Source organism: Musca domestica, unplaced genomic scaffold, assembly GCF_030504385.1.
Source record: "Musca domestica strain aabys unplaced genomic scaffold, Musca_domestica.polishedcontigs.V.1.1 13, whole genome shotgun sequence".
NCBI lineage: Eukaryota > Metazoa > Arthropoda > Insecta > Diptera > Muscidae > Musca > Musca domestica.
In genome coordinates, this window is record NW_026712172.1 from 13,474,984 (window position 1) to 13,500,894 (window position 25,911).

The 25,911-nt window shown below is 35.1% G+C and overlaps 2 protein-coding genes across 2 annotated transcripts; one reads left to right on the plus strand and one right to left on the minus strand.

The window, feature by feature from the left end:
* Window positions 1-10,078: 10,078 nt before the first annotated feature.
* Window positions 10,079-12,101, minus strand: LOC101890333 (zinc finger protein 135). The gene is made up of 3 exons (XM_005187397.4): window positions 11,739-12,101; window positions 11,487-11,681; window positions 10,079-11,408 (listed from the first exon to the last, which is right to left on the minus strand). The coding sequence occupies exons 1-3, from the start codon at window positions 12,003-12,005 to the stop codon at window positions 10,119-10,121; spliced, it is 1,752 nt and encodes a 583-aa protein (XP_005187454.1). The 5' UTR covers window positions 12,006-12,101; the 3' UTR covers window positions 10,079-10,118.
* Window positions 12,102-18,042: 5,941 nt separating this feature from the next.
* On the plus strand, window positions 18,043-25,771 carry LOC101890673 (uncharacterized). Its single transcript, XM_005187399.4, has 10 exons — window positions 18,043-18,452; window positions 18,517-18,717; window positions 18,778-19,239; window positions 19,304-19,324; window positions 19,387-20,334; window positions 23,347-24,051; window positions 24,108-24,164; window positions 24,227-24,607; window positions 24,684-24,710; window positions 24,776-25,771. The coding sequence occupies exons 1-10, from the start codon at window positions 18,108-18,110 to the stop codon at window positions 25,733-25,735; spliced, it is 4,107 nt and encodes a 1,368-aa protein (XP_005187456.2). The 5' UTR covers window positions 18,043-18,107; the 3' UTR covers window positions 25,736-25,771.
* Window positions 25,772-25,911: the final 140 nt, after the last annotated feature.

Consider the following 25,911-nt stretch of genomic DNA (forward strand, 5'->3'; position numbering starts at 1 on the left):
CTCGAACTAATCCAATCTAAAACACCTTTGTTCCTCTGTGAAGAAGCCAGCCGATGTCTAAAGGTGAGAATTCATAAAAGGATTTTTTGATTGGCTTAAGTCATCAGCTGGCTTCTTCGTAGAGAAATAAAGGAGTTTTAGGTTGACTTAGTTCAATTTTGGAACGTAATCTACACTTGTTCGCCCCATGTTCCTTTATTCTTCTACAAAGAACCAAGCCGGTCGAAAAAAGCCTTTAATGTACTCTCACCTATAGATCCACTGGGTTAGTCTTGCGCATGTATATACGCCCTTATATACGCCCATTTGGAACAAATTTGGAAATTTAAAAAAAATAAAATCCGATAAAAATTCTGTTAAAATCTTAAAAATACCGATTGTAGCCGTTATATTATATACGACGTGGAAATTCATAGGCATTGTTTGTTATAAGCCAGTACTATGTTCAAAATCGAAACTCAAATTCGAAATAAACGGCGAATAATGTAGCTAAAATCAACAAAATTCCGTATATGGGGAGGTACCGTTATATCGGAGCTATATGAAGACCTGGATCTGCATAGACAATTTTCTGTCACAGTCTGAGTGAAAATTTACATTTTAGAATTTCATTACAAAAAAAAAAAAAAAAATAAAATAAATAAAAAAAACGAACTTTCAAAATCAAAAAAAAATTAAATGCCCTTAAAAGTTCTTTTAAAATCTGAAAAATACCCAATGTAGCCGTTATATTAGGGTTTATACCACGTCGTGGCAACTTTTGCCATAAGCCCTTACAATACAAGGTGAGATAAAAAAACTGAAACAAAGTCAAATTCCATAATTTTTACATTTTTTTTAATTTTATTGAATGAAAGCAACAAATGTCGGAAATAGCATCAAAGTTTAGAATAAGTTTAGATTTGTTCGAATTGGTCACCTTTGGAACGAATTATGGCCTTCAAACGGCCAATGAAACCGTCACACGCTCCCCGAATGTTGCTCTACGGTATTTTGGCCCCTTCCCGGCGAAGCGCTTGATTGAGGTGATCGACACTTCGGTATTTTTTAGTGCCAACCTTGCTTTTCAAAATACTCCACACACAATACTCCAATGGATTGGTATCCGGCGATTTAAGTGGCCATTGTGCGCTGGAAACCTCATTGTGTAACCATTCTTGGGTGGCGCGGGCTTAGCGCGATGTTGCTGAGTCCTGTTGGAATGTCCAAAGTCTGCGGCCGGAATGTTTGCGTGCACAAGGCTTTAATACACCCTCCAGAACATTTTCGCGTTATTCGTTATTTATTCTGATGAAATGGTCGATTAATACGAGCGGAGGGCGACCATCGGCTGTTATGGCGGGCCACACCATCACCATGGCCGGCGATTGAGTTCTGATGGCCAACCGAAGGTGCACATTTTCAGCTGACCTCTTTTGTATGTAAACACGATCATTTTGTTTTGTTGTTGCTTACAAACGGCTGGAAGAATATTTTCTCATCGGAGAAAACCAAATGCGGCAGATCACCACTTTCGGACAAGCGAACCAACTCTTTAGCTCTTTTGAGTCTATTTTCTTTTTGTTGCGGTGTAAGTTCTTGTACTTTTTGGAATTTCAATGGATTTACCCCGAGCTCATTTTTCAATAATTGACGAATGGAAAATTGCGATATGTTCAGCTCGCGAGCCATTTTTCGGCCACTGCGACGGGGGTTTCCGTCAAGTCGCTCCTTTATTTACCATTTTTGCTGATGTTCCGTCCACTTCCTTGACGTCGGGCTACGCTACCACTATCACGGTCACGAGCGATTGTACGAGACACAAAAGATTTATTCACATTTAAATGTTGGAGTGCTCCAACGATAGCCACTTGTGGTTTTCCAGCCAAATGTAAAGAAAACACACTATCACGCTCGAATTCCATCACGAATAACATTTTTCTGGAAAATTTTCACCAAAATGCTTTTGTACGCTTGTAAACAATATAATGAGCTGTCATTGGAATAACTTTAACAGCTGCCGGACGTGCGGCTTAGTAATGATAGTAGTCTGAAGTTGGCTGCAGTGTTTTCATCTCACCCTGAGACTCACCCAATGTGAGACTTGAATTCGGTGAATAATGTCGCTAAAATCATCAAAATACTGAGTGTCAGGAGGCACCGTTGATACGAAGACGTAGACCTGCACAGACAATTTTCTGTCATATGCAGTAGTATCCATTACGAACTTCAAGTACCAAATTTAAAACAATTCCGGTGAATAATGTCGCTAAAATTAACAAAGTACAGAATATCGGAAGGTACCGTTATATGTGGGCTATACAAAGACGTGGACCTGCATGAACAATTTTCTGTCATAATCTGCAGTATCCTTTACGAACTTCATGTACCAAATTTAAAACAATTTCGGTGAATAATGTCTCTAAAGTTATAAAAATACCGAATATCGGGATGTACCGTTATATGGGGGCTATACGAAGATGTGGACCTGCACAGACAATTTTCTGACATAGGCTGTAGTATCCATTACGAACTTCAAATACCAAATTTGAAACAATTCCGGTGAATAATGTCGCTAATCATCAAAGTTCGGAATATCGGAAGGTACCGTTATATTGGGGCTATACAAAAACGTGGACCTACATGGCTCATTTTCTATATCAAAAGTTCTGCAGGCATAATAAACATTTGAGTAAAATTGTATCAATCTATTTCAATTCGTTAGGAAGCTAAAGTTATTTCCACAGACGGACAGGGGACGGACATCGCTAAATCTACATAGAATTTTATGCAGATTAAGAATATATATACTTTGTGGGGTCTAAATTGTATATTTCTATATTTCGAGGTGTTACAAACGAGTGACAAACTTAATATACCCTCCATACAATGGTGGAGGATACAAACAACGAGAATAGCGACAATGAGAATTTGACAACAATAGCTCTGTTCCTTTATGTGCAAGACTTTGTAACTGCCCAAAATAGCACACAATTCAAAAGAGAGCTGTATTAATACTTTAATATTAGGTTTGGTTGGATACAGCGGGAACTGTAAATCAGTTTGATTATGAAAGAGTAAGGTACTTTTATTAAGTGATTGCAAGAAGAAATTTAAAATTTGTAAACTCTCAGTAAAGTAACTGTCAAAATTTATGTCTGGAACCACTCTCTTATGCAAATCTTTTGTGTTAACAACGACTTCCAGTAACAATTTGCAACAATTGTTACAAATTTTAGGATAACCAGATGCACCAAATGTTTACAATTTTGAAAAATAAACGAGCAATGCAAATTTAAAGCTTTTCCACCATTAAGAAACTATGTAACATTAGCCTGAGCGTTGCCATTGTTTTTTTAGCCTTAATAAAACGTATTACCATTTGCATACTTTTAGGCCTTTGGCAAAAAATAAATAAATAAAAAAATGGCGGATGCCTACTATAATATAATTAGACTTTTTATACCCTCCACCATAGTATGGAGGGTATATTAAGTTTGACTTTCCATTTGTAACACCTCGAAATATACATTTTAGACCCCAAAAAGTATATACTCTTGATCAGCATAAAATTCTATGTCGATTTAGCGATGTCCGTCTTTGGAAACACTCTAGCTTCCGAACGAAATGAAGTAGGTTGATACAATTTTACTCAAATATATATTATTTCTGCAGGACTTTTGCTATTGAAAATGGGTCATGTAGGTCCATATAATGGTACCTCCCTTTTTCGGTATTTTGATGATTTTAGCGACATTATTCATCAAAATTGTTTCAAATTTCGTTTTTGAAGTTCGTAATGGACACTACAGCCTATGGCAGAAAATTTTCTGTGTTGGTCCAGGTTTTAGTATAGGCTCCGTACCTCCCGATATTCGGTATTTTGATGATTTTAGCAACATTATTTACCGGAATTGTTTCAAATTTGGTATTTGAATTTCGTAATGGATACTACAGCCTATGACACAAAATTTTCTGTGTTGGTCCACGTTTTGGTATAGGCTCCGTACCTCCCGATATTCGGTATTTGATGATTTAAGCAACATTATTTACCGGAATTGTTTAAAATTTGGTATTTAAAGTTTGTAATGTATAGTACAGCCTAGGACGGAAAATTTTTGTGCAGGTCCACGTTTTGGTATAGCTCTCTTATAACGGTACCTCCCGATATTTGGCATTTTGATGATTTTAGCGATATTATTCACCGGAATTGTTTCAAATTTGGTATTTAAAGTTCGTAATGGACACTACAGCCTATGACAGAAAATTGTCTGTGTTGTTTCACTTCTTCGTATAGGCTCCGTACCTCCCGATATTCGGTATTTTGATGATGTTAGCGACATAATTCACTGGAATTGTTTCAAATTTGGTATTTGATGTTCGTAATGAATACTACAGCCTAGGACAGAAAATTGTCTGTGTTGGTTCACGTTTTGGCATAGGCTCCGTACCTCCCAATATTCGGTATTTTGATGATTTTAGCAACATTATTTACCGGAATTGTTTCAAATTTGGTATTTAAAGTTTGTAATGGATAGTACAGCCTAGGACAGAAAATTGACTGTGCAGGTCTACGTTTTGGTATAGCTCCCTTGTAAAGGTACCTCCCGATATTTGGTATTTTGATGATTTTAGCGACATTATTCACCGGAACTGTTTTAAATTTGGTACATGAAGTTCGTAATGGACACTACAGCCTATGACATAAAATTGTCTATGCAGGTCCACGTTTTGGTATAGCCCCCATATAACGGTACCTTCCGATATCCGTTATTTTGATGATTTTGATGATGCAGGTGCACGTCGTCGTATAGACCCTAATATAACGGCTATATTCGGTATTTTTAAGATTTTAACGGATTTTTTATTTTTTGAAAATTGCCAAAATCGTTCCAAATGGTGAAGGGTATTCAAAGTTCGACCCGGCTGAACTTACAGCTTTTTTACTTGTTAAATTTATATTTTTAAAGTACGCGTTTTTTCCAAGGAACCACTTTTGGGTTTGTGATTTTAAAATTATATACCACTTGAATGTCACTACCGAACTTTTTTATTATTTAAACTGAAAAAAAACATTCTTCTTCCTTTGTTATTACAAAGACAAATCTTAATATAAATTTAAAATATTTTCACAATCCTCATAGCTAGGAAACATTCCACGGAAGCGTACATCACTGTATCGTGTTTACAACCCCCATTCTCACGACTGCAATGTGCTATTTGTGGAATGTTTATGAAAAATATTGATGCGGCACAGAGTTGTTGTTTGAACGACAAATGAATTTGGTAATAGTTATATTTTTATTAAACATTTAAGACTACGAAACATGAAACTATTTACAGCAAACGGATATCGTAAACAGCCACGGAATTTTGAATTGAAACATTGGAATAGAAGTATTTGGAGTTTATTTTCTATTACTTTCGCAAATCAGTTTACAAGTCCGTTTCAAAATATAAAAATGCCAAAGACTAGTGTATTTTGTTTATAAATTGTATTTGAGAAATTCAAATTTCCCTTGACATCCTAAAAAATTATTTTTTTTTCAAGCACTAAAACACAACCGCTCAATTCAACAGCCTATGGCTGTATATTGTAATGTTTTAGTTATTTAGACTATTTAGCAAATAGTTTATGTTTTTATTCTGCCAGAACTCTTGTCGCCAAAAAACATTCAATGTTGTGATATGATGTCAACAACGACGAGGGTAACAACAACAACCTTAATAAATAAATAAGTATAGCACACTTGGGTTCTTTTATTTATTATGAAGGCGAATGCCTTTATTGTATGTGTGCGTGTGTGTGAACCCATATCACACATTTTAACAGCGTTCATTGGCGTACATTCCATTTATGATACTCCATTCTTCTATTTTGGAGACATAAACACTATTATGTCTAGGTCAATGAAGAAGTTTAAAAGTTTGCTTTAGTCATAAATTCGGCTAGGGATAATGACCCGCCGTCAAATTGGTCGTTGACTTTATAACAATGCATAAAACAAATATATGTTATATTGATGCGGAAAATACGAAATTATTATTTTTTAATTGTAAATAAAATAAAAGAATTGAGCGTATTAATATGATTTTATTAATAACTAGCTGGCCCAGACCGCGTTGCCGGTCTGTAGTTTTGTCTTTAATGCATAGTTTTTAAAGCATAATAATTCACAGATCTGGCCCACATAAATGGCACAATTTTTAGTGTAAATGATGACTCGACTAAAGAGAAATAAATATGCATTTCAAAAATGTCATATACGTTCACGGGCGATTTATAGTGTTTCAAAAAACTTGATCCTATTTTTCAGCCAGAGGTTTTAATTTGAAAGTAGGAAAGCCAAATAATATAGCACATATATTAAACAGTATATATCAATTGTTTATAATAGTCCCATGTAAGATGGTTCTCTATCAATGTAGCCTAAGCACACATTTTAAGCCAAATCGATTCGAAAATATTTATAATCAAAACCCTCGAAATAGTTAAAATCAGGAGGTACATTTATATGGGCGCTACTCCAAAACATTAACATTGAAAATTTTCTTCTATCCCTTTGAAGCCAAGATGCCAAATAAGGGCAAAATCAATTGAAATTGTGACCAAGGCCCTGTAAATAGTTGAAATTTACGGATGCCTTCATATAATGTTTATACCAAAGCTTGGTCCTATACTTATAATTATTTGAAAGAATGGTTTGTTAATTCTAAAATCTCGAATTACCAACATTTAAGGAATACATATTTTGTACAAATGATTTTTCATGTAACCCATAGGACTGCATCAAATTTAAAACTCTATCTTAACTTTTGCGGAGTATAGAGGAAAATATTTGAGGCCCTTTGTGTATGGTTATGCTATATAAAATGGACCCTTTTGGGATTTTTATCTACCAACCGAAAAATTTCCCAACCTCATGATTGTCTGCGTCGCAGTGTAATTACTGACGATAGTACATAGTCCCCGTATTACGTTACCTGTGATTTAAGGTTACGAGTTCGGAAGATTTTTCCGATGATATGAATTCTTTTCTTACTTAATTTTCAATTGGCTCCACTATTTTGTATAGTACGCATATTACACTGCCTCTTCATATTCGGTAGTTCACTGATTGCAGTCCTAATGAGTTTTGCATTGGATGGATTACTTCCATATTTAGACAATTTTTTGGAGGTTCTAAATAGAAATCCTGGAAATATGACTTCAATTTAACTATCATAAATAAGGTGTCATCGGTTTATAAAAGTTAGAAGTCCCATAAAGTATGTTAAAGAGTAGAAATATTTGTCGATTAAATTATGGCATGTTTTTGTTAAAATTTCTACCGAACGAACTGTAATTTAACATTTAATGTTTTGAGTATTGTGAAATCAATACCGGCGTTTACTGTTTAAAAGCACGTAGAGCTTTTGAATGTTTTGATGCTTCGAAATGTATTTTTTAATAATTGAAATTGAAAATGTTGGTATGGCAATCATATAACGGCACGTAAAGAAAATATGCAAAATTTAACTTTGTTTTTTTTTTTTTTCAAGAAGAATTTTCAATTCCAAAAGGCAATCTGAAACAATTCTACACAAAATTCCATACCCAAATAGAACAGTTAATTTAAGTTTTGCAATTTTTCTAGGGACTTTTCTCAAAATTTTCTTTCTTGAAAACGTTTCCAGTGTAATTACAAATAACCAAAAGAAAATATGAGTTGAATCGGCCCAATCATCCTCAACTGAAGTTTTACTGTATTTTTTTTAATTTTTTTTACATATTGATCTAAAAACGTGGATGTGGGCAGCTCCTCTGACCCACACAGATACCTAGGCTTGGAGGGAGAGCCAAGATTACGTTGCATATTAACTGTGGAACAGATATCTTCATTATTTTGGCAAATATTAGGATTTTAGGTAAATCGAAAAATGGACGTAAAATTGAGAGTAGGCACTTTTTCATTACATAAAAACAAAACTCGTGGTAGGACGAACATTAAAAAAATATCCCAATTGTTCCAGCCGTTCTGAACTGATTCAATTACCAACGAACAACAATTGGCTATTATATATATAGATTAGAAGTATGCGTGGTCAGTTCCTCAGCCCCCAAATAAATCCCTAGGATTGGAGGGAAAGTCAAAAGTGTCTCGTGTAATAATTTTCAAACCGATATCTTCATTATCTGGCAAATATAAAGATTTTAGATAAATCAAAAAAGTGGACGTAAAAGTAGGCGTGGTCAATATTTAAAAACCTAACTCGAGGTATGACGAACGTTTGTACAAAAAATTCCATCAGTTGAGAACTGATAACATTATTAGGATGGCAAGTACTTAAACTGAAATTGATGTCATTATGAAGCATACTGCCTAAAATCGTGATGAGCATCAATAATTTACCATAGAAATATACAAATGTGGTTCATAGACCCCTTCGACTATTACATGAAGATAATTGGGTTTCAACAAGAAGACCTATAACAAGTTATAAAGCATCAGTCGGTTTTGCCGACTGTTATGAAAAATAAAAACAAAACGTTTTCAAAATCAATGATTGGAAGAATCTTAAATTGCGGGCGCGCATTAATGATATTAACCAGATTTGCCATGTAATTGAAAGATTGAATACTTAGGATCATATTTTTGAGAGAACGTCCAGGCATTTCATTCATATTTCGCGCTATTTGACTCATTTTAGAATTATTCCAGTGCCTATTATATTGTTTACAAGCCTTTTTGTGAGAATTTTTCTGAAAAAAAGTTATTCGTGATGGAATTCAAGCGCGACAGGGCGATTTCTTTATATTTGGCTGGAAAACCACAAGTGGCTATCGTTAGAACACTCCAGTATTTAAATGTGAATAAAACTTTTGTGTCTCGTGCCATCGCTCGTTACCGTAACGTCAAGGAAGTGGACGGAAGAAAATAGCAATATCAGCAGAAATGGTTCGAAAAGTAAAGAAGCGACTTGATAGAAACCGGCGTCGCAGTGGCCGAAAAATGGCTCGTGAGGTGATCATATCGCAATATTCCATTCGGCAAATATTGGAATCCATTGAAATTTCAAAAAGTGTAAGAATTTACACCGCAACAGGAAGAAAATAGACTCAAAAGAGCTAACGAGTTGCTTCGCTAGACCGAAAGTGGTGAATTTGTTTTTTTTTTCCAGCAGTGTGTAAACAAACAAAATTATCGTGTTTATTTGCCAAAGAGGTCAGCTGAAAATTTGCACCTTCGGTTGGCCACCAGAACTCAAGCGCCGGTCATAGTGATGGTGTGAGCCACCATAACAGCCGATGGTCCCTCTCCGCTCGTATTATTCGACTCTGGCATCAGAATAAATGCCGAATATTATCGCTAAAATATTCTGGAGGGTGCGGTCCAGCGTGTGACGGTTCAGTCATTGGCCGTTTGAAGGCTATAATTCGTGCCAAAGGTGTCCAATTCGAACAAATCTAAACTTATTCTAAAATTTGATGCTCCAACATTTTTTGCTTTCATTTAATAAAATTAAAAAAAAAATGTAAATATTATGGCGTTTGACTTTGTTGCAGCTTTTTTAACTCACCCTGTATGTTAAGATTTGCTGGTCTTCTGTCAGAAGACTTCTTGATAGCCCACAGTTATTTTTTGATCTTCTATTAGGAGATATTTTGAAGGACCTCATATGTTCTAAGAAATGACCTTTTTTAATAAAAGATCAAGGTCATAGGAGAGGCCATTCATTGGAAAACCAAGAAGTAATCAAACAAAAAAACATAATTCGAAACGTGAAGATTTCCAGAATTCTTGATTTATACCACCGGAAGTTTTTGTTAGAAACAACCGCAACTACTACTAGTTGGGGTCAATTACCACCTCAGTGAATACCAAGAAGTTTTTCCATTAAGAACTGGGAGTTATTAAGTCCCTTCAGGAATTCCTGGAAGTTCCTTCGAAGGTAATTTTGAATCTTAGACAAAGGCTATGGTGGTCTCGTCATATTTAAGTGAAAAACTATTGTGTTATTAAAGCATTACTTTGTTACATAAATTGGAAAAGTAGATGCAGTAAAAAAACACAAACCAAACAGGAAAAATTCTACAAATTTTGAGTAAACTCTTTTATTGAAGAAAAACACAAACAACATACATTATTAAAAAATTATTATATTTGGCCACCATGAGTTCTCATATGCTGCAGCAGTCCAACTTTAAGTTTGAAAGCCTTGCCACACAGCGAACATGCATGATTTCGTGCATCGTCATGTATGACTTCATGTTGTTTCAGAGTTTTACGTGTCTTGAATGCTTTGTTACAGATTTTACACGCAAAGTCTCTGACATTGTTGTGTGATCTTATGTGATCATTCATGCGATCCTTTTTATAAAAACCCTTCGAACATATTGGACATTTGTGTAAATACTGCTGTTCATGGCGACGTCGATGGACATTTAGCGAGGTGCTATGACGAAACGAAATGCCACAAATTTCGCAACAATACGGCTGGGCACCGGTATGTGAACGCATGTGAATTTTCAAATCACTGGCCACCAGAAATTTCTTTCCACACTCCGTGCATTCTTCACTCAAGTCGTTCATGTGTCGGCGGGCATGCGCAATGTATGGACCCGGATTACTATACTCCTTGCTACACAGGGAACAGCGTAATGCCGGCAAGCCATCATGTTGGGATTTATGCACCTTATATGTTAAGGGGCTCTTAAATATCTGGGCACATTCGGGACACTGAAAGGGACCAATGTGGTCATTTAGAAATTGCATGTGTTTAAAATATTTATCGGCCTTAGGTTTGGCCTCTACCAGATGGCAACGTTTTATTTTACCAAAATGATTGTGTATAAATTGTAGATTGCTTTGTAGGGTCCCTTCACTTATTTGGAGGCCCATTTCCTGTTCAATAACTTTTTGCATTTGTTCGATAGCTTCCAGACGTTTATTTTTACAAACATTTTCTATAAGATCGGTATTCCAAAGATGTGGAAATCGTTCGTATATACCCAAAACCTGAATTGTTTGTTCTGGTTTAAAATTGCATTCTGACGCTGAGGTGGTAAACGCTGTGAATAGATTATGTTCCACAACCGGCTTAAGAAATTCCAGGTGTGGGAAAAACCAGGCCGGGTGATTTTTCTGGTCAGTAGATTCTCCGCCAAATTTTATTCGCTTTAAATCTTGTCTATATTTACGACATAAATATGTAATCACTGCAGCTATTTGTGAACGAGACATTTCCAAATGCACTTTTTCTTTTAATTGTTCTTTTATTTTTTCCAAGTACTTATCATGTCTCTTATTAAGGCGCCATTGTGGAGATTTGTGGTTCCAAAGCCCCGTTTGACTTCTGTATTCTTCAATGAGGGACAATACATTTTGTTCGGACTTGATGAAATTATCGACAAATAATGGTGAGTTGCTATCGTTGGATTTCACAGACTGGAAATGAGAATAAAAAATTAAAATACAATTAATTTTAAATTATATATATGTTTAATTACCCTCCCGCCTACATACCTCATTATCAGATTCAATGTTTTCCCAATTCTCATCTTCGGAAGAAACATCGTCCGATGACTTATCATCCTTTTGCGAGTCCTCTTTCTGGTAAACACCATCTTCATCTGTTTCGTGCAAGAGGGTTTCTTTTTTAATTTCAGTTTTCTTCACCTCTTCATTGGGTTCACTATTTTTAACTACGTTCAAGGGGTCCTATGAAAAAAAAAACGCATTAGAGATATCAAATGCGATATTCGGGAATGTACATACCACATCATAGACGCCAACATTATTTTCATATTTAATGGGGACATCCACTTTGGCAATATCGTTTGGGACATACTTATAGGTCACATCCAGGAAGCTCACGTTTTCCTTACAATTTTTCGAACAGGGAGGAACCATAAACGATTCTAACACAATATAATGATCCTCATAACATCCACAGCGGAAAACAAATTCATAGTTATCGCTGACGGTGGGTGAAGGTGACTTTAAGATTTCCCCACATTTGATATAATTATTATAGTTGTGCATTATTTTCGATTTTCTTTTCTAATTTGTCAGAAATGTGTAGCACCTCCTCACTGTTATTAAGAAAATATGATGTTACACATTTTTGCAAGTTTGGCAACCCTATGCCTGAGTAAACGTGGTTTTAGTTGCAGCTGATCGCGATTTGTTTTTTACGCTTAAATATCGACTGTTTGCCAATATTTCGTATTGTCATCTTGTTCAAAGACTAATTCTGTGTCGGGAAATCTAAAAAATATCAACGTTTTCATTATAAAGCAATGTATATTGGCCTTTTTTCGTTTTGTTGAGAACGAGACATTGTTGTTGCTGCTGATTTTTCTTCTTGCTGTTCTTTCCTGCAAATTTACCTGTTGTTGTTACTGGAATATAAAATGCCGCCAACGAAAACACTTACTATTTGCGGATCATGCAATGAATCTGTAACGAAAACCCAAGGGTCCATCAAATGCAACATATGCTGTAATTGGTTTCACTCGTTGTGCCTCAAACTATCTGACAAGGAACTTGCTGCACTTAAGGCAATTAAGATCAGTGCTTTTATTTGCCAGTCTTGTGACTCTAACCTGGATCGCAATAGTTCAAGTGACGATTTTGTAAACCTTAACAAGAAACTTGATGCATTTATTGCTTGTCATCAAGGTGAATTGATTGCTATCAAGTCGGCTATAGACAACATGAATACACAGATGACATCATGCCTGTCTGAAATCAAGGCAGACATTTCCAAATGCAATGATCGTGTTGTAAGGGTTGAGAACTCAGTGTCTTCTTTGCATGAAGAAAATAAAGCATTGTGGGCCGAAAACAACTCACTACATCACAGATTAAATCGGGCTGATTTCCTCGTGAGTGGTCTTCCAGATGGTCTGGACGATTTAGTGTCTGTGATAATTTCTCTTGCTGCTACCTTTAATGTGGAATTGGGACGCCGTGACGTTGCTTTGGCTTGCTATATTAACAGAAAGAGACATGTTCTTGTTAAGCTAAATTGTGCCGAATTTCGTGACCAGATTATGAGGAAGTATTTTCAGAGTCGATCGCTGCAACTTCGGGATGTTTTACCTGGTGTTGGTGGGGACATTTCCAGAAGATTATATCTAAATGACCACTTTTCCCCCGCTGCCAGTAGACTGAATAGTATATGTACCAATCTCCGTAAGCAAAATATAATAACAAAATTTAGAATCCTGAATGGTGAAACTAAAGCTCGGTTAACAATGCCTGATGGCAGTATAGTTGTTCGAGATATAAATGAATGTTCGTTGTTGATTCCTGGTCAGAGTACATCATCCAACTGAAGTTTTATAGTATTTGCTTTCATATACATTTTCATTTATCTTATGTTTGATTATTAGTACTTAACCTCTGTATTATTGCTGCATTTTGATAAAATTTAATTAGTCTTTTGTTCTATCAGATCGATTTTTAAATTTTCATATCACATTTTGTTTTTGTAAGCGATTAGCTGCGCTATGAAATATATTAAGAAAGATTTTTATTTTTATAAATGATAAATTTAGGTTTTTATTGTTACTTATTACTTTTCTTAACACTATTGTTCTTCATTTGGTTCCCCGCCTCTACATTTTTCACCTATTTTGATGTCTTCTAATGAAAATCTTGGTCCATTGGTAAGTGGCAATTCTTATTTAAAAAATGTATTGTCTCCATTTAAAAGTAACTTAAATGTTGCTCACATAAACTGCAGAAGCATTCGGCCTGTTACCAAGCTGGATGAATTGAAGAATCTTTTGGGAAATAATAATACTTTTGATATTCTAGCAGTTACTGAAACATGGCTTGTTCCTGATATATTAAATTCAGCAGTTTCTATTCCGGGGTACTATTTCTGTCGTGGTGATCGTGAAATACCAGGTAGGGGTGGTGGTGTCGGAATTTACTTATCCAAGGGTCTCCCTTTTAGACATGTTTTTAAATCTTCAGTTCACCATTGTGAATCATTGTTTTTAGAATTACAATTCCAGAGCACTAAAGTTCTTTTTGGTGTAATTTATTTGCCTACTGGTGATATTGATTTATTTGAAAGTCTACACTGTAACATTTTTGAGGAATATAATAATATTGTACTTTTTGGTGACTTCAACTTCAATTTGTTTAACCCAACTAAAGCAATAATTTTTCGTAGACTTTGTACTCGATTAAATTTGAGTATTATTCATAACTCCAAGCCTACACACTTCGACCTAGGTAGCCGGTCTACGTCCTTGATAGATTTTATGCTAACCAGTGATTTTTCTATTGTAGCTTATTCTGATCAGATTCAATGTCCTGCTATATCAGACCACGCGTTAATTTTTGCATCACTTTCGATAAGTTTTAGCAGCTTGCCTGATTTTGTTGAATACAGGAACTTTAACAATATTGATTGGAATGGCATATGGAACTTTCTTGCTTCATACGATCCAAATTTGGTTTTTAGTAGTGTTGGTGTGGATGCCAAATGTGCCAGCATAACTTCTCTTTTGGATTCCCTATACTCGTTTGTTCCGGTGGTTAGGAAAAAGATCAAACACTCAGTTGATCCCTGGATGAAGTCTATTGATGTAAGATTTGCTGTGTCTTTAAGGGATTTGGCCTTCTCGTCTTTTCAGAATGAACGAACACAAGAACACTGGCGAATCTACTGCAAATATCGAAATCGTGCGAAAGCTATAATACGCAGATGTAGAAGATATCACTATTCCAGGCTTTTTAATGGAATAAATTCTCGTGGTCTATGGAAAGCGTTAAGAGGATCTGGATGTGTGGGTAATGATCATGAAAATATTGATATCGATGTTAATAGCTTAAATGATTTCTTCTCTAGTTCTTCTTCGAATACTCCTGTTATGCCCCTAAATTTGGAAAGTTTTACGGACTCAGACTCATCTTTCACTTTTCGTTGTGTGGATGAATCTGAATTTATAGAAGCCTTATGCAGCGTAAAGTCTAAATCAATAGGTGTTGATGGGATTCCTATTGCATTTATAAAGAAGGTTTTTCCTTACATTTCCAACCTGATTTTGGACTTAGTTAATTGCATATTAACTACATCTTCATTCCCCCATCATTGGAAAGCTGCTAGAGTGGTACCGATTCCTAAATGTCGTTCGGTCAGAGAACCATGTGATCTAAGGCCTATATCAATTTTACCAGCTCTATCAAAGGTTGTGGAGTCCATTATTAAGAAACAAATGCTTGAGTATTGTTCTCAAAGAATTACTGAATCTCAGTATGCTTTCCGTAAAAGATACAATACCACACATTTGCTTCTTAAATTGACTGATTCTATTCGTGAACACATTAACAATGACAAGTTATGTGTTCTAGTTGCATTAGATTTGTCTAAAGCATTCAATTCTCTTGATCATTGCCTTCTTATATGGAAGCTTAAATATAATTTTGGTTTTTCCAAATCAGCATGTATGCTTATTCTTTCTTACTTACAAGATAGAACCCAATTTGTCATGTTAAATGGTGTCATGTCAAATACTTGCCCTTTATTTTCCGGTGTACCCCAAGGATCTGTCCTTGGCCCACTGCTTTTCATTTTATATGTCAATGATCTCCCGCTACATGTAAACTCATCAGCTTGTGAAACGTATTTGTTTGCTGATGATATTTTTATCCTCTTCAATGGTTGTCGTGAATTTCCAATGTTACTTGAGAATGACATTAATGTTTATCTGAGACGCTTTGTTGATTGGGCAGCGAGTAATTCATTAAATATTAACTCATCTAAAACCAAGGCTTTGGATTTTAGATTTAGTAACAGATCTGTACACCTACTAAATATATTTATTGGTCAAGACAAAGTTGATTTTGTTCACCAGCATAAGTGCCTTGGAGTTACAATTGATTGTGAACTTTCCTTCAAACATCATATTGATACTTTAATGGGTAGAGTATATAGCGTTTTACGTCAGATTTATTCGTCAAACATGTACTTAACACAAAATGTAAAACATACTTTAGCAAGTTCTCTATTGATGACACAAGTCTTGTACGGTATTTAGGTATTTTCTGGAACTGTTGCTTCAAATATAAATAGGCTAAAGCGTATTGTTAACATAATTACACGTTTTGTATATAATCTACGACGTGGCAGTCATGTATCTAGTCATGTTGTACGTTTTCTGGGGTGTTCCTTTGACATGTTTATTAAATACCGCTGCTTATTACTTTTTTATAACGTTATTAAAAATAATGTCCCTTACTCATTTAGAACGTCCTTTACCTTTACTCATTCATCCAGAAACCCACAGATTTTTATACCTAGAATCTTTAAAAATGTTTTTGCTAGATCGTTTTTGGTCAGAGTTGCGAGATGTTGGAATACACTTCCACTCGAATTACGCATATTTTCCCAGAGTAACAATGCTTTTCGCCTCAAGATTTTGCAATTATTTCTAAACACATCTTAGTTGTGTCTAAATCTAGTTTATGGTAAATGTATTATATAATACACAACTTAAGAATTAAGATGCCGCTTACTGATTATTTTATGTAGTAAAATAGTTTAATTTGTTTTAATGGCTGGGGAGCCAACTTTTCTTTTCTTTTTTTGAATATTAGAGTAAAAGTAGAAATAGTTTTAAATAAATTAAGAATCTTTATATTGTAAATAAATTAAGCTCAGGTTATATTATTTAATGCAAGTTGATACACATTATTGGCCTTTGAGGCTTTGTATCACTAATGAATTGAAATAAATAAAAAATAAATAAAAATAATTGGTTTTTGGAGTTCTTCCTTCGGATTCTCTTGAAGGCCTTCAGGATTCAACCAATAGCCTCATAATCAACAAACTCATTCGTGAGAATTTATTAACTTTTTATTTATTTTATTGTTTACATTACATTTGTGCGTTTGTTCACTGAGAAGGAACGGGCGTTAAATATGTTAGAAGTTGCTTAAACTGAACATACCATACAGTTTGCCAACTAACACTGCCTTTACACGGTGACATTTTTTAACCATGCCATTTTTTTGTTGGTAAAAGGTGTAGAGTGACAAAGATAGAAGAAAAAATGGCACGATAAGCCACCGCACAGGGTTACATGCAATTTTCTTTGCATTTCTCCTTTTGCTTCTTCCGAATTTTTTATGATTTTGACATTTCACATCGTTTCTTTATTGTAATTTTTGATGCGTTTCTTTTATTGTGATGTGATGTTTTTAGTGATTGAATTGTATAGTGAATTATATGAAAATTAATTGGAAGTAAAAAAAGAAAGTTAAAATAAAAGTTAATAATGCAATATTTAACACCTCAATAACTTTTTCCATCATTTCTTCTTTAGATTCACACATTTAATTTTAAATCACTTCTTTATACATATCTGTTACAAACAATTAGCTCTATACGAAAAAAATGCCAAGCACTATTGTCGTAAAATGCCACCGTGTAAAGGCGCGAAGATTTACGCAGAAATTTTAAAAGAGAATTGATAAAAATGCCAGCTAAAAATTGCACCGTGTAAAGGCAGTGTTATACTTTGTTCCAAAACCTACTAGAATATACATTTTTTTTTTGATATCTTTATAGAAAAAATCTATTATTGTACCGACGTAGTCGACGTGGGGTCCAATCTACAATGTTATAATTTCTGGGCCCAGAAAATGTGAATGAATAATTTAAATTAAAAGCGACTTTTTGCTCTAGCTTCGGAGTTATATTTTTCCAACTTGGAAATCATGCCCTACATTAGTAGTGTAGTAAGTAAGTAATAAGTAGTATTTTTTTGGTTTTAGCAGGGAAGGCTTACTGTTTCCAATACAATTGTATCTTGTATGTGCATAAAGAATAAGAATGAAAAATGACTATTAAGTAGTTAGGAAACGAAATAGAAACACTCCAGAATGCAATGTGGGTGGAAGCATGGTACAATGAACAATGAAGACAATAAGTTCTTAACAATAAAGGGATAAGTTAAAGACAAGGCCCTTTACATGCATAATACTCACTCTCACGTTACGTCATCTACTAACGGACAAAATGAACTCCAAAATAAGAACTTAACTGAACATACCTCTTGAAAAATATAAACAAATTTTAGATGAACGGGGGCAGCTCAGCACCAGCACTTTTCTAAGTGGAATATGCCTTCTTCAGGCGATTTAAATAGCGAAATGATAAATAAAAAATGTGGAGAAATCATGATTACCATGAAAAAGAACGCCAAATATGTGTATTCCTTCAATTGTTCATTTTGTGATACCATATGTATACAAATGAAAAAGTTTACATTGCATCTGGAAAAGGAGCATGAAAAACAGATCAATGCCACTGGGCTGGTGACAGAAGAATTCCATAAGAAAGAAACCACAACAGGGACAGATAGTTTATATCTAACAACAGAAATAAAAGTAGAAGACTGTCTGGTTGATGTAAAATTGGAGAGCGACGAGGAAGAGTTAAATGTGTCAGAAAGGAGTTCAAAGAAGGTATGTATGTACATAGGTGTGTCCATATTACGATAACTAAATGGTTGACTATTTTTTTTCTTAGATTGAAAATCTTCCAAGTTATGATGATCCACTAAAGACGAATGATGGCAACATCGAAGAGATTACTCTGACGCCTTACGAGAAAAATCAGAATAGTAAAATACCTCCGGATGATAAAATATCACTGTCACCCCAATCTTGGGAAAATGAAATAGACTATGACAAGAATGATATTGAAATGCATGGGTTTTCAGATGATAATGTAAGCTGGATAAAATAGTAAGGATTTTGTTCCAATATCAATATTTGTTTTTATGGGTAGGTTATAAATTCCGACCTGAGTGCTGATGAAAACTTCTCATCCACCGAACCCGATGATGACAGTGAAGGTGATGATGAAGTTAAAACAACAAATCGAACAAAAAATAAAAATCAACACTCACAAGAAGAAGAAGAAGAAGATAAGGAGTTTGTTGTTGCATTAATAGATGCTTTTAAAACTACGCCCCAATTGTGGGATTCAACACATCCTCAAAAGTGCAATAGTCTCAAGGAAAAAGATGAGCTGTTTAAAAACATTACCGATAGTATTAACCTACAATTTAAGGAAACCCAAACCTTGGAACAAGTGAAAAAGAAATTAAATGGAATTTGTAAGGAATACGAAAAGGAAGTTGAGAAGAAAATATACGGCAAAAGTAGGGGCGAAAAAACACAGCTTTGGTTCCATGATAACATGGAATTTTTAAAACCCCTAATTGAAAACAAAGTGAAACTTAAAAGGGTAAGTATAAAAGTGGCAAATCAAAAAATGTCATTAAATTAATATTTTTTTATTTTTTTTACAGAAAAGGTATCATCAAAAAGTGGTATGTTTATGGTTTAGTAATGTTTTTGTAATAAAATTAAAATGCCCACTTACATCTTTCAGAAACCCTTGAGTGACAAGCTAATGGAAGACTTAATTAAAATTTACAAAAACTACAACAGCTTGTGGGATGTCAACCATATGGCCTTCACTATTAAGGATAAACGACATGAGACCCTGAAAACCATGACGGAAGAAATCAGAACAAAAATGAATCTAACCATGGACATTTATAAACTTGAAAAACATTTAGTTCATTTGCATAAATCATATTCTAGGGAAAAACTAAAACGTTTGGAGTGTGAAAAGACTGAGAGCGAATTCCTACCCTCCTGCAGCTATTATGATAAATGTGATTTTCTAGATGTAAATCAAGGTCCCTTTCGCTGTCCAACCTGTAAGGAAATTATTGACACTTATAATGACCTGCAAATTCATAGATCAAATCACGATGGCTCCCCTCCATTCAAGTGCCAAGAGTGTGGCATGGGTTTTAAGAAAATTGCAAATTTTACAATTCATGCCAAAAGGCACTTGGGGGTATTTAAATTCTTTTGTAAAGTCTGTGGCAAAGGATATCCCTTTAATGCTGAACTTGATTTGCATATGCGTTCTCATACCGGCGCCCAACCATACTTGTGCTCCATTTGCGGTGAAAGTTTTCGTACAGCCATTAGCTATGACAATCACATACGACGTCACGAAGAAAGATTTAAATATTCCTGCCATATTTGCAAGAAGGGTTTTAATCATTTGACACGTATGAATGATCACGTCAAGGCTCATTTAAATGTACGCGATGTAATTTGTGCCGTTTGTGGCAAAGGTTTCACCAGTCGCAAATATTTGAACCATCATAAACGAATCCACGAAGGTAAGAATTATATTTGTAATATTTGTGGGAAGGGGTTTGCCCAAGATGCAGGCCTTAGGGCGCATAAGAAATATCATGGCACACCGATTGGTATTAGTAGTATACAAAAGGAGCAAAATAAATATAATTTATTATCATAATTTTATTTGTATGAGTTTGATTTTTTTGAGGGAGTTTACTGTTTATCTAATAACATAAGACCAATATTCAGGTGTAAAAGCAACAACCTTGGGTGATTTGGATGGAAGTAGTGGAAGGTAAAATGTATAACAAATTCCCTCCTATTTTCATAGGGATGGGTATGTTCAATCAACTGATTTAAATTGCAAACCGGCAAATTTATGTTGGCATTTTTGAGAGTATTGCAACAAAACTACTTCGCTTGCTCTCAGCCATCTTTACCTCTTTTAACTTAGTTTTCCAAATCTTTGAATTTTTACTTAAAGATATTACAAGCAGTAACCATTAGACCTATTACTGGCATTGTGCTACCTATACACTCTTTTACTTGTATTCACCATACCGGTTTGGATTTCATGGCAGAGTACGAAATATCATATGGAACGTCATATCCTTTCAGAATCGACTGGTTCATCCACAATTCTGCCAAGGGCTCTGCTTGGCCCGTGCTATACAAATTTGGGCCGATTTCACTATTCTTTACTTTATTATTTAATCTTTACTTTTAACTACATGGTGAGATAAAAAAACTGCAAAAAAGTCAAATTCCATAATTTTTAATTTTTTTCTAAATTTATTAAAGGAAGCAAAAAATGTCGGAAATAGCATCCAATTTTAAGTTTAGATTTGTTCGAATTGGTCACCTTTGGCACGAATTTTGGGCTTCAAACGGCCAATGAAACCGTCACACGCTACCCGAATGTTACTATGCGGTATTTTGGTCCATTCCCGGTGAAGCGCTTGCTTGTGGCGATCGACCCTTTGGTATTTTTTAACGCCAACCTTGCTTTCCAAAATACTCCAGACACAAGGTCTGCGGCCAAAAAGTTTGCGTACCCAAGGCTTTAATACGCTCTCCAGAATAGTTGTGTTCCAGAACCTGCAAATTAGTACTAATTAGCACTAATTCTGCTACAACGCGTTCCCGTACTCCAAAAACTAGCAAAACTTGCAGCTCTCTCGAGAAAAAAATGGCGCTGAGTGGTGCACATTTCTGCTTGTTTTAGCTACATGAATTTGGCTGAGCAGAAATGTGCATATTGTAAATTTGACATTTAATTGGCAGGGCTAACAAGGTTGAAAAATGTATTGATACATTTCAATAAAGAAAATGATCAATTTGAAAACTAAAGGAAAAACTAATATTTGTCGTGCAAAAAACAAAAAGAGAAAATATGGAGCAACTGATGTATTCACTTTTGGATGATTCCAGCAGTGAAGAGGACTGGCTGAATGAGGAATCAGATTATTAATTATTATTATAAATTATTAATTTTAACTTATCGTCTTCAATACTCATTTTTTAAATGTTGGCGCTCTTTTCAGTAAGGTTTCACCAGTCCGTTTTAGGCTGCTTACTTTTGAAATTTTGACATTTTATCGCATTTCTGCTAATTTTCCGTTCCCTTATTTTTTGAGCAAACCTAAATGAGAATGAAATTTCGAACTGTTCTCTCTTCTGCTAGTTTTACTACTAAAAAAGTACTGGAACACAACTAATATTTTCCCGATAATATTCGGCATTTATTATGATGCCACGGTCGATTAATACGAGCGGAGAGCGACCATCGGCAATTATGGCGGCCCACACCATCACCAGGTGCACATTTTCAGCTGACCTCTTTGGCAAGTAAACGCGATCATTTTGTTTGTTTACAAACTGCTGGACAGCGAATGTTTTCCCATCGGAGAAAACCAAATTCGGAAGTTCACCACTTTCGGACAAGCGAAGCAACTCTTTAGCTTTTTTTAGTCTATTTTCTTTCCGATGCGGTGTAAGTTCTTGCACTTTTTGGAATTTCAATGGCAATGGCTTTACTCCGAGCTTATGTTTCAATATTTGCCGAATGGAATATTGCGATATGTTCAGCTCACGAGCCATTTTTTGGACCAGTGCGACGCGGGTTTCCATCATGTCGCTTCTGTTTTCTTCTATCTGTTTTCTTCTATCCACTTCCTTGACGTCGGGCTACGCTGCCTGTATCACGGTAATGAGCGATGGTACAAGACACAAAAGATTCAAATTTAAATACTGGAGTGCTTGTGGTTTCCAGCCAAATATCAAGAAATCACACTATCACGCTTGAATTCCATCACGATTAACTTTTTTCTAAAAATTCTAACCAAAATGCTTTTGTACGCTTGTAAATAATATAATGGGCTGTCACTGGAATAATTTTAACAGATGTCGGACGAATGGCTTAGAAATGAAACAGCCTGAACTTGGTTGCAGTTTTTTCATCTAACCCTGTACAATTAACTTTTAACGGAATTTCTGATATTTTCTTTATTCAGTTTCATACTTGAATTATTTTTCGGATTTTCCCATTATATTTGGCTTGCCAATAAAACTGTGATGCATATATTTTGTGGAAAATTAGCATTTTATGACAGAATGTCAATCGAGTTTGTTTAGCTCAGAGGGGCTCCGCCGATGGGAGTGAATACGCCGATTGCGTCGAGCAGTGGACCGTAGGGGGGTAATATAAAAAGAAATAAAACACAATAGTTTTTCTTAATATATACAACTATTTATTGCTAGTTTGGTGGGTGGTAACAATATTACCTGTGGCAACAATATGCCTTTCTACACACAACGATATGTGCTTTGCAAACGATATTGCGGGTGTTGTCTGTCCGAATGACAGCGAAATACTGCTTGATGTCTAAAGGAGGCGGCAAAACAAGTGACAAATAATTAGTAGTTAAAATGTCAAAGGCGCTAGCACAAGGTTGCAATAAACCGTAGCGCGTACATTTTAACGACTAATTAAGGACCAAACTAGGGGTCAATAAATAACAATATTTTATGCAATTCTAAATTAAACAGAGTTATTTTTAATGGAAAAGTTACCGTACAGGCCTTATACATACTTGTCACACTGAACATACCCCTTCACTAATATAAACAATTTTTTGGCTGAAAAAGGCAAACAAATAAACATTCTCTTGCTATGTGTTATTAAAATATTAAAACCAAGTGCAATTTTTATTTAAAAATGGGCGCAAACAAGAGGGCAATAACGAAAAAATGTGGAGAAATTTTGCTCAGTCTGAAGACAAACAAAAAATCCAGAGTGTACATATTTAGCTGTGCACTTTGCGAGGAAAATTGTGACCAGTTGAAAAAGTTCTCACTCCATTTAGAAGAAAAACATTCCAAGTTTTATGACAACGATACAGATCTGGTATCGGAGGTGACTCCTGATAAAAAACATGAAAGCAAACAAGATATAATCCTCGAGCCAAATGAAACGCCTCCAAAAATTGAAGATATTAAGGAGAATTTAGAGATATTTGTGCCAGAAATCAAGGTAGAGGAACTAATGGACATTGCCAATGAAGAAGATGAAGATGACTTTAAGCAAACAAACAATGCATCGCTAACAAAAAATGAAGATGAAAGTGCAGATCCATTGGAAACAACCGATAAAATTACCACAAGATTTCAGGGTAACAGCATAAGAAGAAGTTCCACAGGTACAGATATAAAAAATGTTAAAGGGGAGCATGAAAGCGACGATGACACTGAGGATGCTGACAATAACTATGAATTCAGTTGTGAATTTGATTATGAGGATAGTGTTGGAGATTCGGGTGGTTCTGAAAGTGACCAGAGTGAAAAGAAGGCAGATAAAGCGAAAAATAAATTACGGAAACGGAAGCCTTTACGGGTAAGCAGATTGATTTGGAATTTTAGTTTACTTATGTGACAGGTCCTTTTCGGCAGGCGCACGAAAGTGAATCTGAATATGATACAGACGATTCTCGAGATATGGATTTTAATGTAAGTTTTAAAATTGTTCGTGTCATCAATTTTATGCAAATAACGGTTTGTTTTATTTTCAGATGGTCAAAGAAAAACAAAAAGGCAAAGTGGGAAGAAAACGAACCAAGAAATCTAACAACAATCCCCCGGTCGATGAAAAGGAACTCACTTTAACAGTACTAGCTGCATTGGAAAAGCGACCTGTATTGTGGGACATCAATAATCGTTCTCATGATAAAATTATACGTCAAAACGGATTTCAAGAAATCGCCAAAGAAGTAAACGAGAAACTGCAGCTACAAATGAAATGGGAAGATATTCGAAAACGCATTACGGACATACGTTATGAATACTCACGGGAATATGATAAACAATTGAAAGGTGAAAAATGTGAATTGCCCTGGTATACGGAACATATGAAATTTTTAAAGGAAAATATTGAAGTTCTTATAAAACATCGTGTAAGTATTCATAATAAATTAATAATAATATCTAGCACAATCTTAAGTAACCTATCTTCTTTTTTTTCTTTTGCAGTATCAAAAGAAGAAATATAGACGACTAGTAAGTAAAGCGGTGTAATTATTAATATCTATCTATGCTCCTAAATCACACTTTAATTATTGCAGAGTTCATTGGAAGAATCTCATATACCAATTATTATAGAATACTACAAACAATGTGAAGTCCTATGGCAGGTGAACAATATTGGTTTCGTGGTTAAACCTAAAAAGTTGGAAGCGCTAAAACCCATTATCCAAGATTTAAAGGAGAAACATAACATTGATATTAGTTTGCAGGACATGCAAAGACGTATTGATTACATCAATCGCATATATTCCGCCGACAAGGAACAACAATTGAAATGTGAAGCGGAAAATAAAGAATTTGTGCCATCGTCTAAATATTACAAAGATTTGTCGTTCTTAAGCGAGAGCCAGGGTCCATTCAAATGTTCACATTGCGGACAAACTATTGCGAAATATGAACCTTACCACATTCATTTGGCTGAACATACGAAGCAGGTGCCGTTTAAATGCGCTCTCTGTGAGATGCGTTTTAATAAATTAGTCAAATACATTGTGCATGCCAAGCGACATTTGCGCATAAACAACTATCATTGTGATGTCTGCGGAAAGGGTTATCCATTCAGGGCTGAGCTGGATTGGCATGTGAGAGAACACACCGGCGAAGAACCTTATCTCTGTGAGATATGTGGTGCCAGTTTTCGTTCCCGCCATGGTTATGATAATCACATACGTCGCCATGAAAAACGTTTTCGTTATGAGTGTCACATCTGTAAATATGGCTTTAATCATTTACATGCTCTAAACGCTCATGTCAAGGCCCATTTAAATATACGTGATATTTTGTGTAATGTTTGTGGGAAGGGCTTTACCGCTAAGAAACATCTATTGCGCCATCAACAAATACACTCGGATACGAAACGTTACAAATGTTTGGTGTGTGGCAAAGCATTTGCTCAAGATGCCGGCTTGAGAGCCCATCGCAAACAGCATGCGGACTATGATGCAATAGCGAAACTAACGAAAAAGGATAGTCGTAAGGGGCGGTATAATTATGATTAAGTATTTTAATTTAATTAAACAATTATTTATTAAAGAGCGCACGTTTTTTATTTATAAAATTTAAGATACGTGGTCTCTTCCAGAGCTGCAAGAATTTAAAAGTTTATACTACGATAATTGATTTCTGCTCTGATATCTAAGAAAATTGTGGTACTAGTAGATTTTTGCAGGCTCTG